Genomic DNA, 16,954 nt, shown 5'->3' with positions numbered 1-16,954 from the left:
AGATTTTTAAAAAAATATTCATTTTTTTAAGTTTTTTTTTTTGCATTGCTTGACACATATTTTAAGGTGCATATGAAACATAGTTTTATAAAAAAATTTGAAAATTTTCTTTTTATATAAAATTTTAGAGAATAAATATTTATTCAGAAAAAAAATTCAAAATAATTTATCAATCTATATTTAACAGGATTCTCATAATATTTTACTGGAGTCTCGAAATGCTTTGCTAGGACAGAGGGAGTATGCGCGTTTTACAGGTATGCAGCAGTAGACACTATCAACTGCCGTATTACTGATAAATACTACTCCCTCAGTCCCAGTCATTTGTATACAAATGGCTGGGACACAGAGACCAAAAAAAAATGTAAAAAATGAGTAAAGTTAGATGAAAAGTGAGTATAGTGGTGGGACCCATTTATATTTAATAACAGATTTGAGATAGTGAAGGAAAGTAGTGGGTGTAATAATGTTTATATTATTATAGAATGGAGATAGTGGAGGAAAGTAGTGGGTGTAATAGCGTTTATATTATTATAGAATGGAGATAGTGGAAGAAAGGAGTTGGTGTAATGTTATTTTATATTATAAAAGTTACTACTTTTGGTATGTATACAATTGGTGGGACGTCCCAAAAAGAAAACTGTATACAATTCATTGGGACGGAGGGAGTAGATAATACGTGACTGTCTTTGCAGAGAATTATTTTTTGCCAGTTACACTTGATACCATATCCCTGAGAAATTTGGCCGACTTTGTAATAGGGGAATTGATAGCCATTAAATTATACAAAACATTTTCGACTTCAACAAGGGAAGGCCTTGCCTTGAATCTTGAAACCAGTTTTAGATCTCCTTCTTCTACCCATACACTCCATTCCTCGGCAGTAGGCAGCCCAGTTCTAAATATCACCCCTTTTCTCCTGCTAAAAATCCCTCTTACTTCCAAACCAGTGAATGAATAGACAACCTCAAATGACGACACAAATCCTCTCAGTTCACCTAAGGTAGCTTCTTCATCGAACTCCCATCTTGGGTTGAAGATTGTGACTGGCCTAGGATAAAAACTGTCGGTAATTGCTTTTATGACTGCTAGTTGTGAAGTTTCTGGCGCCACAAATACTGCAATGTCATTAGACCCTAAATTCCTGTTATTGGAAGATTCAATATTCATGTGCTCAACTGTGTTTTCTGAGTATGATGCAAAAGACTTGATGCCAGCTTCCTTTAAAGTGGAGTTGGGCCAAAGAACTAGAATCTTGATAGCAGAGCCTTTTCTTTTAACCGGCATGTCTCCAAATATTTGGAGAGCCAGTGTGGAGAGGCAATCTGGAGATTCATCATCCACCACCGGAATCTCAACCCGGAATTTGGGTTGCTTCAGTTTCTTGAATTTTCCAGCCAGTTTCGCATTGTTTAGAGGCTTATCTAAGGCGGTAGAGAGGGAAGTTTTGGCTTGGAGTATGGCTTCTTCTTTAGATTTTGGGGGAGATAAAGAAAAGGCAACGAGTAGTGGATAAATTTTGGATTTGTGAGAAATAGGTTTTGATAGAGAGGTGGAGAGATAGGATAGTTGATGATGATGATACTGATGTTAGAGGAATGTAAAAGACAGGGTGGGAGCTGTTAATTGGAACCTAATTGAGTGGCTAGAGATTTTAATTGCTTGGTAAGGCAGAGTATGGAAATCAGAAGGCATTGTTGAGCAACTTAAGGGAGTGAGTCGAAAAGAGAGGCAGATAAATAGTGCTAGCATGTATAGATGTACAGAGATAAGATAAGAACACAAGAGGATTTCTTCGGATGTCATTTGTGTGGTCCGTAGTAAAGGCTAATAAACACCCTTCAGAGTGGGCTATTGCAACAGAAACAAAAGATAATTTACAACTTTCTTCCTCAACCGTTCCCAACCAAGGCAATGGCAGCTCATGTAAACAGATTGTTGGAACTTTTACCAGCGACTCCAAAGCTTCCTAAATCCGCAAAGCCCTGGAGGATGCCGGCAGAAATGAGCTGTCCCGGCAACAAATTTCAGGAAATTCAACAAGACACCATCAAAACAACAAGAAGGATGTCAATAAGTTTTGCTTCAATAGCACTTGTTGGAACTTCTGGTATTGGTAAATCTCTTGCGGACGATAATGGTTTCTGGCTTAATGGCCCCTTACCAATACCCTCCGTTAGCAATAGTAAGCCTAACTTTCTCAGCAATATCATTTGTAAGCCATAAACAACTTTTCGAGGAAGACAATATATTGTTAATTTCATATACGGTCATCGTGTAGCTTAAATTTTATCGTTGTTGTGTGAGGTATAAAGAATTTGATATGTTTGCAGAGATCGGAAATGAGGAGACGGGGACTCGGTCATTCCTTAAAAATGGACTCTACATAGCAGATACTGGTACAAAAGGCAGGCAGTACAGGATATACAAGTATGCATTTGATCTCTTGGCCATGGGAGATTTGATAGGAAAAGATGCTTTCAATTATGTGAGGAAGTATTTGCGCCTAAAATCCACCTTCATGTACTATGATTTTGACAAACTCATCTCAGCTGCTTCAGATAATGACAAGAAGCCACTCACTGATCTGGCCAACAGATTATTTGATAGCTTTGAAAAGGTATAAAACAAAATAATCGCCAATATTTGACAAAGTTCAAGCACATTTCTAATCCACAGACATAACCTCTTTCTCTTCTTTTTTGCACAGCTTGAAGGTGCGGTGAAGGAGCACAACCTTGAACAGACAGAATCCTACTACCAAGACACGACGGCAATTCTTCATGACGTGATGACTAGAATGGCATAAACATGCACAGAATCATATTTGACTTGGGCAATATGTGATTTGTTGAGTAAAATGTTAGTATCAGTTCCAATTATGCATTATCGTTTTGTAAACATGTGCAAAGGCTGTGTCAATCCACATGAACACTAGAATTGAAGAATTGATTTCTTAAACTACATTTCCTTTTAAACACATATTAAATGAAAAATATAAGCATTTTATTTTTCACTCGTACAAACTAAATGCCAGATCTTCTATACAATAATAGAGGCAGATTATGTTAGATATGCAATTGATTCTAGGTTAATCCCTACACTCCATGTGCATACACAGCATGCAGATTTCTCCATTAACATCATCCCTGCTTAGCCATAACTCAAGCGATGATGATCTGAAGCTCGCATGTTTGTTTGGCGCCGAGGAATGCCAATTTCACAAGCATTGACTCTGGCAGCAAAACGTAAAGAACAGAGTGATTCAGCCACCGAGGATTGATCAGGAGAAACATTGACAACCATCAAAGTCTTTGATTCCCCACCTAGGCAAGGCTGATTAAACAGCAATTGGATTAAATACATCTTAAGTTGGGAAAGAAAAAAAAAACTTTTTTGGTGCAGGTATATATCTAAATAAAATGATCTCTCATATAAGTTGGAGGGAACTGGAAACGAAAAGTCTTCATACTAGTTAACAAAATTCTTTAATAGTCCAATTGAACCCATAGCTGCCCTTTACTGATCCATATTCTATTGATATTTCCTTCAAAAACATGAGAAGCTCGAAGAATCTATCAACTAAAAAACTTTCTTGTTTGTATCTAGGAGGGGGAAATTATATTGAAACAAATGATGCCATGCAAATTTATTTTAAAGCATTTACCTGGAGAAGGTAAGTAAGCTTTGAGTTTCTATATGGTATGTGCTCCTCCTTCTTTGCAAGGGCAAATATGACATCACTTAAAGACGATAAACTCTTGTTAATAGCCTGATAATGAGTTGGTAATAGCTCTTTAGTCATGATGCATTGACAATTATATGATAACAATGAACAAAAGTCTCATAGATATAAGAATCGACCTGTGTTTCTTTCAGCCGATCTCCAGTAGAGCCACTTCTAGAGAGACGTTCACTACCAGCAAGGTCAACCAAATTTAGGACACCTTGTACTTGTTGTGCCGTACTCTGAAGATAGTAAGAATTTTTTTACCAGATCCAGACCAACTGACTAAACAATCTTTTATACAAACAAGTAAATATGTACCTCATTGACACCAGTTATCCGTAGAGTGAAGACAAAATGACTTCTTGAAGATTGTTCATTCATTTGAGTTTTTCCGACAGACCTAAAGAAAAGTAAATTTTAACATTTATATATCAAAATATTTATGCCTTACTCGAAGCTAATTAGGTTGATATTTTACGAAAATAGGTATGTAATTAAAGAAAATGACTGTTTTTTGTTCAATAAAAATTGAAGCTTAATATGAAAAAGTCTCTTTGCACTAAAGAGGGAGATTGAAGATTCTTTGTACTTGTAAATTGAGAGTGAGTAGTAGTACATACCTGCTCTGTGCTGCTCGATCCAAAAGAAATGAAACCTCTCTACTACTACGAACATCTATGATAGTCAAATCCGAGACATGCGTATTGCCACTTGTATCATGCTTTATAATGTATTGTTTTGACATATCAACAGATGATCGATTTGTTGACAACAAGTCACGTATAGTTTCATTGTAGATTTCCAACATAGATACCTAAAGGTAGGTTTAACATAAGTTGTAAATGCATAATAATCAACAATCAAATGTTGAACAAGATTTAAATCTTCCTCGTTTACCTGCATATCATATTTCCATCCTTGCTGCTCAAGTGACTGTTTAGTCTCAAATATCTGTTGCAATGATCGGGGAATAAGTCCTTCTTTATTTGATGAACTTCCTGACTTGCCCATCATTGTATAGGTCTTACCGGAACCCGTTTGACCATAAGCAAATATACAAACCTGGGCATGAGAAGATTAACCTAATTAGTGAGTAGTTATAGGGCTGTCAATGGATCGGATATCCAGTCCGATCCAAGAGTTGACGGAGAATATATGAATCATCTAAAATAAAATCTGATCCGAAAAAATCCTATCCGATGAATATAGGATATGTATTTAATATGATCAGATCTGGAAAAAGTCCGATCCGACTTATATATAGAGAGAGTCTTATTCCACTACAAACCCCCTTATTCTACAAACCAAAAACCCACCCAATATATCACTAAATTCTACAACACATATCACTAATAGTCTAATATCATTAAAGACTTGTAATGTGTTTTTGTATTTTATCATTTTAATTTAATAAATTGTTATTATGAGTGATTTCAACATATTTTTTTATAGGTGAAGACTTTTTTTTTTGTTTAAATATAGCTCCGATCCGAAAATCCGTGATACTACGGATCAGGATATGGATCATTAACTACAAAATCTGGTTAAAATCCGATCCAAATCCGGTAAAATTAAACAGATCAAGATATGGATCATGTTTGATCTGATCCATTGACAGACCTAATCAAGAGTTGTTTTCCCACCAATTTTTTACTTGTTTGGAGATTTTGGATTTTGGGAAGGAAAAAAAGAAGCAAACGTGCCGTTAGCCGAGTTCTCTATTTACTACCAAAGTTACTGTTAACCATGGCATTTACTGTTCATTGTTGGAATTATTGTTCACCTGTTCACGGCTCATTAGGTAAAAAAAATTAGACAAGTCAGATCTAGAAGAAGAAAGGTAACAAGGAAACAATATTAAGAGGCTACTGCTTTTCTTGTCCACTAGACCACTAGAGGCTGCTGAGACAAAAAAAAGTGGGTTAAATAGAAACCACAATTAAAATAGTTACTAAAAAGTAATCAAAGCCCTTGGATCTATCTAATCCGACTTCACTATATTTTCTCCATCTCCCTCACCCTCGTAGCCATCTTTAATGAAGGATGGTTCTAGAGTTCACAATCATTAATAACAGTAGTAACTATGTTCAGAGAAAAATGGACAAAAGAGAGGGGAAATGATGGGCAATGAATGATGGGCGTTGGAAGGAGGTCAGTCGAGGTGGATGAAGCAGGCAGTGTGATGTACGGGATGAGATGGTGAATGGCAGTGAAGTGAAATGGCGGGATGGAAGAGAATAATCGTATGATATCCACGAGGTAGCTGGATGGATGGGTTTAGTATAAGGAGTTTCTAGTTTTTATTTATTATTTGGTTTCCATTTGATCATTTACCTACACACACAGGCAATTGCACATATACATACCAAATTAGAGTACCAACTACAAACTTAATCTGTAACCTTAGATTAACCTAATCTAATGGCCCCCTAAAAGTCGCCACACACAGTTAAAATACACCCTCTCACACATGATTCCACATAATCCCCTCATTCTTAATTTGATTTTTCCCATCAATCGATGAACTTTTTTTGAAATCCGACTTCACTGTATTTTTCTTCATCTCCCGATGATCAATTTGCAAACCAGTATGTGCTATATTTCGATGTAATTTAAAATAATAATAATTTTAGTTTTAAAAAAATAATAATTTTAGTTTGTAGTTTGTTTTTTAAGAAGGTTTGTATTGGTATAAGGTCCTATAGTGTGTGTGTGTGTGGATATGTGTGTGTGTGTGTGTGTGTGTGTGAGAGAGAGAGAGAGAGAGAGAGAGAGAGAGAGAGAGAGAGTGTTAGGTTCCGTAGAGTTCATATTTAAGTTGGAGTTTTGGAGTATCGGTCATAATTTTTTAATTTAATCATAAATAATATCTTTGATTAACAAAGTTTATATAATTTATTGTTTATAAGTAATCTGAAACAACATTATCACTTTATCATTAACATCCTTTAACTTTAATAATCATTAAGATAATTGTTTTGCTTTTAAGTTTACTGTCGAACATTTATAAAAGTAATTGTTACACTTGTTGATTACGTTGTGGAACATATCTTCAGGTTGTCAAATGTTAAAACTATTGTAGAACAAAAAATATTAAAGTTGAAACTATTAGATTATATTTATCTAATTTTGAATAATGGACTCCAAAACTCCACTATATATATATATATATATATATATATATATATATATAACACTTTAAAAAAAGGACAACACAGAACACTATCATATTATTTTCCATAAAAATGATTTGTTAAGATTATAAACACCAATTAAACCTAATATATGAAATCTAACATCCAATTTCAACCAAATGATTAACATGAAATATTATAGAAAACCATAACAGAATACAGATTAGAATCATATATATTTTTTGCACGATTAAGTTTACATAGACACATGTTATTTTTAATCCATATTTATTGTCAAACAACATATTAGATACTATTATTATTCATAATAAAATGTTAATTAGCTTAAAATTAGAATTTATTCAAGTTTTAGATGAGATTCTATATTCGATTTTAAAGTGTTCTTTGTTCTTTTAAGGGTGTTCTTTTTTTAGCAATGGCATATATACATAGCAATATATATAGATATATTCATCCCTCTGTTCCAAATTAGTAGTCCCTTTGATTTTATGCACGTATCTTTATGTGTCACATAACACATATGCATGCTTGGTCCCCACACCTGTGGTTAGAGTTGGTTCTATATCAAAGAATCTTAATATTTACACTTAATATAAGATTTGCACAATGACACAATCCAAATATGACTTGTTTTGTTCCCCTTCTTCGGCTAAATCAAAAACGAGCTGATTAGGTAGAGAAAGTTTCTCTGATGAATTCAATATAAAAACTTGTTATTTAACTTAAAGTAAACATTCTATCACCTTATAGCCATCTAGAGCACTTTGCACAAGCTGTGATATTTCAATAAACACTTCATCTTGTGAGGCTTCCGGCATGAACACTTTGTCATATGTAAAAGAATGCTTTTGTCCTGTTCACAATGGCAGACATTATTTTAAATGACCAACATTGTTCTAATAACAGCTTACAACATTGTTCTATACCATGTTGAATCAAGTCAATTCCCCGACCAAGTGCTTCTGTTGTTGTAGGATAAGTAACAATGTTTTCTTCTGTTACAATGCCATCCTCGGTCAACAAGGGTCGCACCCTACAAAAAACTCTAATATTCCCTTTTAACTCCTGTCATTGCACATAATACATTCTTGTGGTTATTTATTTACTCAGTGAAAGAAGTAATGAAAGAAAAAAACAGAAGAATAATATTACCAATATGGTATTATGCAACTTCTTACGAAGTTTTTCTCCATCTACAATTTTTAATTCTGAAGTGGCTAGACGACTTTGTAGCTCAAGAATCATTTTCTTTTGATCTTCAAATCCCATTCTAGTTTCCATTGCGGACATATCAGACATCTGCAGATGTGTGTGTATACAGAAAACATATTACTTTTATCAAGGACTTCAGAAAAAATACAAGTTATTAACTGCCAAAAAATTACTTTTTAAGTTATATGTTTGTTCACTGGATATAAGGTAAGTTAAAGCAGAAAAGCAAGTAGCCCAATATCAAAAAACCTGCAGTTTCTTCTCAGCAGCAGCAAGATGGTCCTCTAATTTTCTGATCTGATCATTATCAGATGAACATTTGACCTGTGACAAAATATATTACTTTTTAATTTAAAATAAACACCAAAAGCATAAGGAAACTGAAAACACAAACCTCAAGTTCATTTGACTTCAATTTTAATATTTCCAACTCAGCAAATGATTTTTTGGCACATTCTTTGTATTTCACATGTTCGTTTTTTACAGCCTCCAGTTCTGATTCTAGCTGGTCCCGATCAATCCTAGTTTTCTGCAGATCTCCTCTCAAACACCCAATTTCATTGATTATTGCTTCATTTTGTTTCATTGTCTCGTCTTGAGAAGCCTGCAAAAATATGCATGTGCATAGATAATATTTTTTAGAGAGATTACAAAATGGGAAACATCAAGAGAGTAAGGTTCAGTTTTAGTCAATGTCATATAATGCGAAAGCACTGTGGCTTATGATACATAAAATGACTGTATTCATTTTTTCAAAACCTTGAAAGATTGATAACCATGGTCCGAACTAGTTTAGTGTAGATATTCTGTTAAAATTAACAATTTTGTTGAAATGATGAACATTATCACTCAAAACAAGCATGTACAATTAGTTTGAGTAGATTTGCAGACATTTTACAGGAAAAGGATAACTAGACAAGATCCCTGAGAAGAATAAGTTCTCATTTTTGGGTGGGAGTTGATCAAGGGAGAAAGGAACTCACTCTGGACGAAGTAAGCTGATCCTGCAAAGAATTGTACTGGCTTCTCAAGTTGCTCAGGTTCTCCACTACAATAGATTTTTCTTTCTCTGCCTGCTTAAGGGTCTCATTAGTAGTAGCAAGTTCTTTCTGCAGTTTACTGTTATAATCTTGCAAACTGGTATTGTACTCCTGCAGTCTCTTGTACATATCGGTCAGCGAAATAATCTGCAGTGTACAAAAGATAAATAATGTTAATGCACTTTTATTAAATAATATTGCATGACAACTACTGAATCACATTAAATTCATAAGCACAGTAATCGGTACACCTTCTGAGCTACACTTGAGTTCTCTCTTTGAGCCCTTGCAAGCTCTTCTGATAGTGAAGTTTGCAACCTCTCCGCAGAAGCCCTCTCCATTTTCTCTTTGTTCAGAGTTTCCAATGCAGCCTGAGAATTACTATCAACCAATTAGACTTTACATACAACAATATAGTGAGTGATGATGCATTATAGTAATCCAATCGAAGTATAATATTACTACTTGTTTTCAAGTTATACCAGCTTATTTGATTCCTCCTCGAAAACTTTCTCCTGTAATGACATGTGATTTTTTCTCAATCCCACAATGATTGAATTGAATTCTTCCTCCTTGGAATTCATTAGCAACTCTGTGAATATGGGGCACTAGTTAATTGTGATAAATGGCATATAAACAGGAGCAGGAAAATTAGAAGCAAAAGAAAAATAGTAATGTACCCATATCAGTGAACTTGTTGTGTGCTAATTCCAACAAATTATTTAGCCTGTCCTGCTCAAAGAGATAATTTCCTTCAAGTTGTTGGAATGATCTAATACAACGCCTAAGCTTCTTAATATACTCCATCATCTGATCGCATTTTTCCTATACGACGAAATAGAAGAAAAATATAAAGCAAAGTGAGCTAGGCAAGAAAAGCAAAAGATGAGATCCAAAAAGAACAACCTTGAGATTGAATTTGTTTTTGGTTTTCATCTTCTCGTTGAGTAACGCATCAACCTCGTCTTTGGTGAAGTCACCGCCGTAATCGGAGCCGGCATTACTACCATTGGTCGCAGCTAGATCTTGGGCGCCCCCATTTACAACTGAAAAAACTTGTCTATTGTTTCTGATACCATGAGCGGGCCCCGCCATCTTCGAACCCCCGCCGATCGAATGTCTCCTTCTGTTTACAAACCCTTCTTCATCGGACCTAGTACTGGCATTGTTTGAAATGGGTCTGTTGTCATTTTTTGAAGCCATAATAATATATTTGCGGTGGATTGCAATCAAAGCTATGGAATCGGAGCCGTTGCTTTAATATGCAGGCAGGCAGATATGAAGATGACAGTGACGACGATGATTCCGTATATACTTTTGCACATTAAAATACATCTAGTCTAGTGTATTTCATGGAACAAGAGGCGTCTTGTTGTCTGTATCTAAGTAGCCACCTCCATTTGTAACTACTTAACCCCTTACTCTCTCACTCTCACTTTGTGTTTATATCCCGTTATTCAAATCTATTCTACAGTCGACTAGATTCGTGGAAATGATTTACCTAGAATTGTTATGACTTATGCAAATTGGGGGATTTCTTTTTGACAGATGATTAGGGCATCTCCAACCATCACTCTAAACTTCATATTTCTTCACTTTTAACTTTATAAATAGAATAATCCATCTCCAATCATGCACTATCCTACTCTATATATGAAGTTGAACTTAAAGATAAAGCACAAATTGCTTTATTTATAAAATGAAGTAATGGTTGGAGATGGAATAAAGATATAAAGTGAAAAAGGTGAAAATGAAGATGAAGTTGCTTTATTTATAAAATTATGATTGGAGATGGTCTTAATCATTGATTCATCGTTATTTAATAAATCAGATTAACTTTTGTTTCGTGTTTTTAATAAATATATATCTAATTTATATTTTCCCTACAAACATTTTTTAAATAAAAATTAAATATATCACTCTAATATATTTTGATTCAGTATATAAAAGAAGTAAATATGAAAGAAAAAAAAACGGATTAAGAATTAAATAATCTAGAAGTTCAAAAGATTAGTTAAATTAGGTTTTAACTTATGTTAAAAGAAATTTGAAATAAAAATCACTCCAACAGTAAAAATTTAATTATTCTCTTTCTTTACTTCATTTTTGAAAACTCTTAATTTTCTTTTTTCATTGCTTTTATGAGTAGATTATTAATTTCCATTTCATCGTAATGTTCTCATCTCGCCAACAGTTTTACAAGTTTTTATTTCGCTAATTATCGGTACGAGTTAGTTGTGACATCTATTCTTTTATTGGTGCCCTGCGCAGTTGTCACCAGATTTGCCTCCCTTCTAAGTTAATCTTCTATGGTTTAACGGCATTTACTTTCGTATTAAAAAGAAAAACTTTCACTTTTATACATTTATTAATTAATTAATACATGTACTTTATGCCAAACGTGTTGCTGCAGCAATGCTAATCCTTCACTTACATGCAAATAATGAATATATAAAGAGGGTGACAATAAAATTGTGATTCTACGTCGAGAGGGTAAAATGTGGGATATTGTAAAGAGTAGTGTAAGATAAGTAGTGTGTGATATCTGTATTATTATATTATAATAAGTCAATATGAGTATAATTTATAATTTAATTTTTGAGTTATATTTTTTGCTTTGTACTCTCCCTCTAAAACTACAAGTTATAGAGGTCTATTACTCTTACATTATTAAACAATTTAAAATACTAAAAATGCTCATTATAATACATTATCGTATAATATCTTATAAAAAATTATAATGATGTTAAAAATAAAATTATGACTTTTTTAACTCTAACGTATTCTATTTCAATACAAACAACTCATTATATAACTCCTTCCAACTCTAATCTGTTACATAACAAATATCTTTTCTCATACATATGACAATATACAAAATATGAAAAAATCTGATTTAAAATTAATTGAATAAATAATCATCACATATTAATAACAGAAAATATTTATAAATAGATAATAAAATGTAAAAGCTAAATTTTCACCAAAATGTATAATCAGTTGTTAATATAATATAATTAAATTAAAATTCAACTCATTAATACTAAAATATAATAAAATGATGTTAAAATTTTAATAATAAATTACGAATTATATACCCGCTCGTGTTTCGCACGGATTATAGGCCAGTAGTATATGACTATATGTTAATGATATCTTGGCCCATACTTTTCTAAATATAAGATTTATTTATGTCATGAAATATTCCGTCATTGAGTGGATTGAAATGATTTGAGTCTTTTCTTTAAACTAAAATTTCATAACTATCAAGAGGTGACGGAATCTTAACCATTCTAATACATCGTTTTCGATTCTTTTTATATAACATCGAATCTGTGTGTCTTTTCCCAATAAACCAAACTTGCATGGTAGATCTGTTTATCGTAGAATTTGGAGAGGGTAAGATGTATAGTTTCCAAAAAAAACTCGACTTATATGTCCATTCGTACAATATATTAAAATGTAGAAATTGATGATATATAATGTAAAAATAAGCCGAGACAAACCTTAATCTATGACTTTATTCACATAGGATTTATTATATTTTACAAGATGAGTAAAACTTATGAGAGATTTCCAAGATGAGCATAACTTGTGACAGAGACGAAGATAGTGAATTGATTGATGAATTGAATTAATTCGTCTTAATTTTAGAAAATCTTGATGGTGGGAGGGAGAGAGATGTGATGTATGTCCAACTGGACATTTCGACTGTCCTAATAAAAAAATTAATGTAAAATTTTTGATTATCATTTCATTAATTTTTATTTTCAATCAACAAAATAGACATATTAGATGAGCTCAACAGAGCTCGATCAAATTTGAATTTATCAAAATCTAGTGGAAATTTCAATTTAAGAGATATTATCGATATCACTATGATTTTTTACGAACAAATTTTTGACTGACTTATGTTACACTTATTCCACCTTCTTGTCAAAAAAAGAAATTTTTAATTACAATTTAATATTTTTAAAACAAAGAATAATAGTAATTTTGGCAAAAAAACAAAAAATAATAGTTTTTAAATGATTGTAAATGTAACCTCCGTATTCTTATAATTTTTTTCCCAAATTAATATATTTACAAATTTATTTGAAATATTTTATTTTTATAATTTTTCAGGAAACTACAATAAATTTAGAAAAACATTTTAAATTTGAATATTTGTGAAAAAATCCTAAAAAAAAGAACGGGACGGATAAACAAATAAAGAATCTTGAGTTTGGGCCGGGTATACAAATTACGAACCCAGAGATAAGGTAAAGGTCGTGTCTTTTATCTTTATAGTTTCTCCTATCACTAACAAAGAAACGAAAGCTTGAAAGAAATGGCAGCAATAGCTAACCTTCAGTGTTCTTTCACTACTCTTTCTCTCTCATCTAATTCCTTCTTAGGCACTCGCTTTTCTCCCCTTTCCCCACCTAAGGTATGCTTCATTTTCTAGATTTCTGTTATTATCATCTCTTTGCTTTTTCTAACATATGTTTATATTTGTAACTGATCAGTAGTATAAATATTTGGTGTAATATTGATTTTGCAAGAACACTTATTTTAGTTAATCATCGTGGGTTTTTATATTAGCTCAAAGCTGTTGTGGTACATTTAGTGTGTGTACATTTGAAAGAAACATATAATTTATTCAGGTTCTCGAGAAGAAATTGATTGCTACTCTTTTCCTTAACAAGATTGAAAAAGACTCTAATTTGAAAAAGATTGATTATCAGGGTTTCAAATTTCTTGATTTCTTTTACCTATCTTCTTGTTTCTTTCTTGATTTGTCTTCAATTCTGCCCACAGAACTTAATTTCTTGATTTATGAAAATTTAAAAGAAAGAAATCAAAACAGAAATTCAGATAGATCAAGAATAGGAGACAAGTGAAAAAAGATATTAAGAAAAAGAAAAAGAAATCAAGTTTGTGGGCCTAAATCAAGAAAGAAACAAGAAGATATTGAAAAGAAATCAAGAAACCTGAAACCTGATTGTAATAGTAATAATCTGTAGGATAGGTGTTAACTTGATTGAAACCAAACAAGAGATTTGAGATTTTAGAACTATGAGGTTGAGTATTTTTGAGAGTATCGTTCATAGGGAAGGACTGATATCCACATCAAGTTCAAGTCTTTTATCTCTTACAATTCAGAAATGTGGAAAATATATCGATGAGCTTTATCTATCAACTAGTTAATATGATGAATAAAATAATAAAAGATTTATAATAAATACGAGAGAAAACAACCCAAGAATCAGAGTTCTTCAATGGCTATCATGAAAGTCTAATTTGTATCTCTTGTTTGCTAAAAACAGTCCTTCTAATATTTATAAAATCCTCTCCCAAGGTAGATTATAATGCCTACAATTATCCCCTAAAAGTCACTCCCATCGCCAATCAAAGTACAATTGTAAATTGTTAAGAACCTATAATTTTAAGTCTCATTATTCTCATATCAATCTCATGATCTAATACTCAAATTGTGTTCATCATATCATGTGCTAGAATTATAACTCCTCTCTCAATTTGTTATAATTAAAAGTTAGTTACTCTTCTAATTGTATAAAGCGCTCTATTGACAGATTAACAAATCAAGAGAACACACTATCGAACTAAATAAACATAATAAGCCAATGAATACTACCTAACTCTTGGATTAAGGGATTAGCTACTCATGATAAGATGAAATAAATATATATTTATACCATCAACCATGAGTATAAGAATTTAAGTACGAAGAATAAAACTTGATGAAATACTTGAAGTCCATATGAATCCCTTCACTCTTTTTTCCAATATCTCTTACAAGTGCTTTTTTCCCTTCTCTCTCCAGCAAGGCTATCTCTATATTATTCTATATGATACAAGTTGTCTCTAATAATCTCTATCAAAATCTTAATATATAGGAGTTTTAATGATTTACAAGAAAATAAAGTAATATCCTAAAACGAGTTGGATTCTGATGCTGAAATTCGTAGGCTGACTTTCAGGCCTGTTTCTGGGCTGCTTCAGTTGGAATTAAAGTACTGGATCACCTTGAACTTATAGAGAATTCCATTATCTTCGCGTGGGCTATTGAATCATCCAATTCTGATGTCTAGAACTCCAATAGTGGCCCAGACAAGATTTGCTATGTAGGCTATCCATAAAATCCGAATTTCTATCTGATTAAACTCAAATAAGCTCCATCTAATCCAACTTTAGGAATATTTATTTTCCTGCCATTAGACACTTAAAATCAATTAGTAATATCCCGATTATTTATAAAATACTAAAATTATGAAAATAAAATCATATAATAGTATATATAAATACCTATGTAATAGTTATAATATGTGCACTGAAGTTTCTTGTTAAAAATGAAAGAGAATAAATTGAGTCCGTGTTTTGATGTGTGCTCCTTTAGTGTTTTTCATGTAAAGTCTTTGTTTTTCTGAGATTAAAGTTACTTCATTGGCATTGTTGCATACTGATGACTATTATGTCTCTAATACAACAAAGTTTTCATGTGGTTATAGCAGGTCAAACTTGTTGAACAACCATGTCCCATAGTAATGAAGGTAAATTGGTCTATTTACTTATACCCAAAGATATATAACCCTATATTAACTTGTGGATGCTAGACGATCATGACCATAAGCTTTGAAAACCATTTTAAGAAAGGCATGAGCCAAGTACATAAGGTGCTTAATTTTAAGTTGTTGGTATATATCATTTTTTTTTCCAGCTAAAGCGATGGGAGCGGAAGAAGTGCAAGCCGAACAGTCTTCCAATTCTACAAAAAATGCACGTTAAGCTTGGAGATACTGTAAAAGTAATATCTGGACGTGACAAGGGAAAAATTGGTGAAGTTAGCAAGATATTTAAGCATAACAGCAGTATTGTGGTGAAAGAAATTAATATGAAAACCAAGCATATGAAGAGCAGGGAAGAAGGTGAACCAGGGCAGATACTAAAGGTTGTTTCCTATGTGGCTATGTTTCTAAACTCTTCCAAAGCATCTAATTTTGGTATTAAACATTTAGAGATATCTATTTCTTATCTATTTGGACATCTTCTTCTATCAGTTAAATTGGCACAAAGATAATTACATCAAGTAGAAGCTCATCTTTACGGCAGCAGGGTTCATGATGTACTAAATTATCATATTTCATCATTACTATTCTTTCCAGGTGGAAGCACCTATCCACAGCTCAAATGTGATGCTCTATTCAAAACAAAAGGAGGTTGCAAGCCGAGTTGGTCACAAAATCCTTGAGAATGGAAAGCGGGTTCGTTACCTAATAAAAACTGGGGAGATTATAGACAGTGCAGAAGAGTGGAAGAGAGTGGTTAAGGAAAAAGAGAAGACAGAAGAACTTGTGGCTGCTGCTTGATAGTTTCACTCATCATTCATTTGTAATGTATTATTGCGTTTAATTTAACATTACGATTCATTTTCTACCTTATCAGTATGTCAGTATCACTTTTGCTATAGTCGCTTTTCTGTTTGGATTGTCGATCCTTCTCATTTTCGATTTGAGTACCAGATTGAAAAGGGGGTTGTCCAGTTCCAGTTATTCCTAATCAGTAAATTTCTATTCATGTAGAATCTGTTGAACATATGGCGACAAGATTTCACAATTAGAGCACGTATCATTATACCACTAGAATAATTGCCGGAGCTAGTGTGTGGAAGAGTCCCCTTGCCATTTTTCCCAACTACTCAGAAAATTGCAATATGCAACAAGAATGAATCTCAATGCTCCCTGCAGCAGTCAGTTACTACGATGATTGTTATGCAAACTGAATGCTTCGGACCCATGCACGGATGTTGTTGGAGT

General features: G+C 32.8%; 4 protein-coding genes across 7 annotated transcripts; 2 read left to right on the top strand and 2 right to left on the bottom strand.

The window, feature by feature from the left end:
- Positions 1–561: 561 nt before the first annotated feature.
- Positions 562–1,590, bottom strand: LOC108217554 (uncharacterized; the record flags this gene model as incomplete). The annotated part of the gene is made up of 1 exon (XM_017390382.2): positions 562–1,590. A coding segment is annotated over one exon (891 nt), but the record flags the coding sequence as incomplete, so codon positions are not given.
- A 185-nt stretch (positions 1,591–1,775) lies between these two features.
- LOC108218825 (photosynthetic NDH subunit of lumenal location 3, chloroplastic) lies at positions 1,776–3,016 on the top strand. Its single transcript, XM_017391947.2, has 3 exons — positions 1,776–2,185; positions 2,334–2,620; positions 2,711–3,016. Exons 1-3 carry the CDS (start codon positions 1,915–1,917, stop codon positions 2,807–2,809), a joined length of 657 nt encoding a protein of 218 aa, XP_017247436.1. The 5' UTR covers positions 1,776–1,914; the 3' UTR covers positions 2,810–3,016.
- Positions 2,929–10,625, bottom strand: LOC108218824 (kinesin-like protein KIN-14N). 3 transcript variants are annotated; one of them, XM_017391944.2, is made up of 16 exons: positions 10,044–10,625; positions 9,818–9,962; positions 9,620–9,729; positions 9,389–9,508; positions 9,081–9,284; positions 8,492–8,701; positions 8,347–8,421; positions 8,038–8,184; positions 7,812–7,950; positions 7,629–7,738; positions 4,628–4,792; positions 4,351–4,544; positions 4,049–4,130; positions 3,865–3,969; positions 3,668–3,772; positions 2,929–3,336 (listed from the first exon to the last, which is right to left on the bottom strand). In XM_017391944.2, the coding sequence occupies exons 1-16, from the start codon at positions 10,338–10,340 to the stop codon at positions 3,154–3,156; spliced, it is 2,391 nt and encodes a 796-aa protein (XP_017247433.1). In that variant the 5' UTR covers positions 10,341–10,625; the 3' UTR covers positions 2,929–3,153. The 3 variants fall into 3 exon arrangements, with proteins under 3 accessions (XP_017247433.1, XP_017247435.1, XP_063947540.1); XM_017391946.2 differs by having other exon boundaries at positions 8,347–8,394; positions 10,044–10,480; XM_064091470.1 differs by having other exon boundaries at positions 2,990–3,235; positions 10,044–10,480.
- Positions 10,626–13,378: 2,753 nt separating this feature from the next.
- On the top strand, positions 13,379–16,607 carry LOC108218931 (large ribosomal subunit protein uL24c). 2 transcript variants are annotated; one of them, XM_017392113.2, is made up of 4 exons: positions 13,379–13,566; positions 15,653–15,691; positions 15,859–16,089; positions 16,304–16,607. In XM_017392113.2, exons 1-4 carry the CDS (start codon positions 13,468–13,470, stop codon positions 16,505–16,507), a joined length of 573 nt encoding a protein of 190 aa, XP_017247602.1. In that variant the 5' UTR covers positions 13,379–13,467; the 3' UTR covers positions 16,508–16,607. The 2 variants fall into 2 exon arrangements, with proteins under 2 accessions (XP_017247602.1, XP_017247601.1); XM_017392112.2 differs by having other exon boundaries at positions 15,650–15,691.
- Positions 16,608–16,954: the final 347 nt, after the last annotated feature.

Source organism: Daucus carota, chromosome 4 (genome assembly GCF_001625215.2).
Source record: "Daucus carota subsp. sativus chromosome 4, DH1 v3.0, whole genome shotgun sequence".
In the NCBI taxonomy this organism is placed as follows: domain Eukaryota; kingdom Viridiplantae; phylum Streptophyta; class Magnoliopsida; order Apiales; family Apiaceae; genus Daucus; species Daucus carota.
Note: the sequence above shows the minus strand (reverse complement) of the source record. Positions and strands in the feature narration are given on the sequence as shown.

Bases quoted from the DNA above. Each gene is read 5' to 3' on its own strand.
- LOC108218825 (XM_017391947.2), top strand. From the start codon at position 1,915: ATGGCAGCTCATGTAAACAGATTGTTGGAACTTTTACCAGCGACTCCA. The intron at 2,186-2,333 runs GTAAGCCTAACT...ATATGTTTGCAG, and splicing joins AATACCCTCCGTTAGCAATA to AGATCGGAAATGAGGAGACG. The intron at 2,621-2,710 runs GTATAAAACAAA...TTTTTTGCACAG, and splicing joins TATTTGATAGCTTTGAAAAG to CTTGAAGGTGCGGTGAAGGA.
- LOC108218931 (XM_017392112.2), top strand. From the start codon at position 13,468: ATGGCAGCAATAGCTAACCTTCAGTGTTCTTTCACTACTCTTTCTCTC. The intron at 13,567-15,649 runs GTATGCTTCATT...ATGTGGTTATAG, and splicing joins CTCCCCTTTCCCCACCTAAG to CAGGTCAAACTTGTTGAACA. The intron at 15,692-15,858 runs GTAAATTGGTCT...TTTTTTTTCCAG, and splicing joins CATGTCCCATAGTAATGAAG to CTAAAGCGATGGGAGCGGAA.
- LOC108218824 (XM_017391944.2), bottom strand. From the start codon at position 10,340: ATGGCTTCAAAAAATGACAACAGACCCATTTCAAACAATGCCAGTACT. The intron at 9,509-9,619 runs GTATAACTTGAA...AGTAATTCTCAG, and splicing joins AGGAGGAATCAAATAAGCTG to GCTGCATTGGAAACTCTGAA. The intron at 4,545-4,627 runs GTAAACGAGGAA...ACCTACCTTTAG, and splicing joins GATGGAAATATGATATGCAG to GTATCTATGTTGGAAATCTA.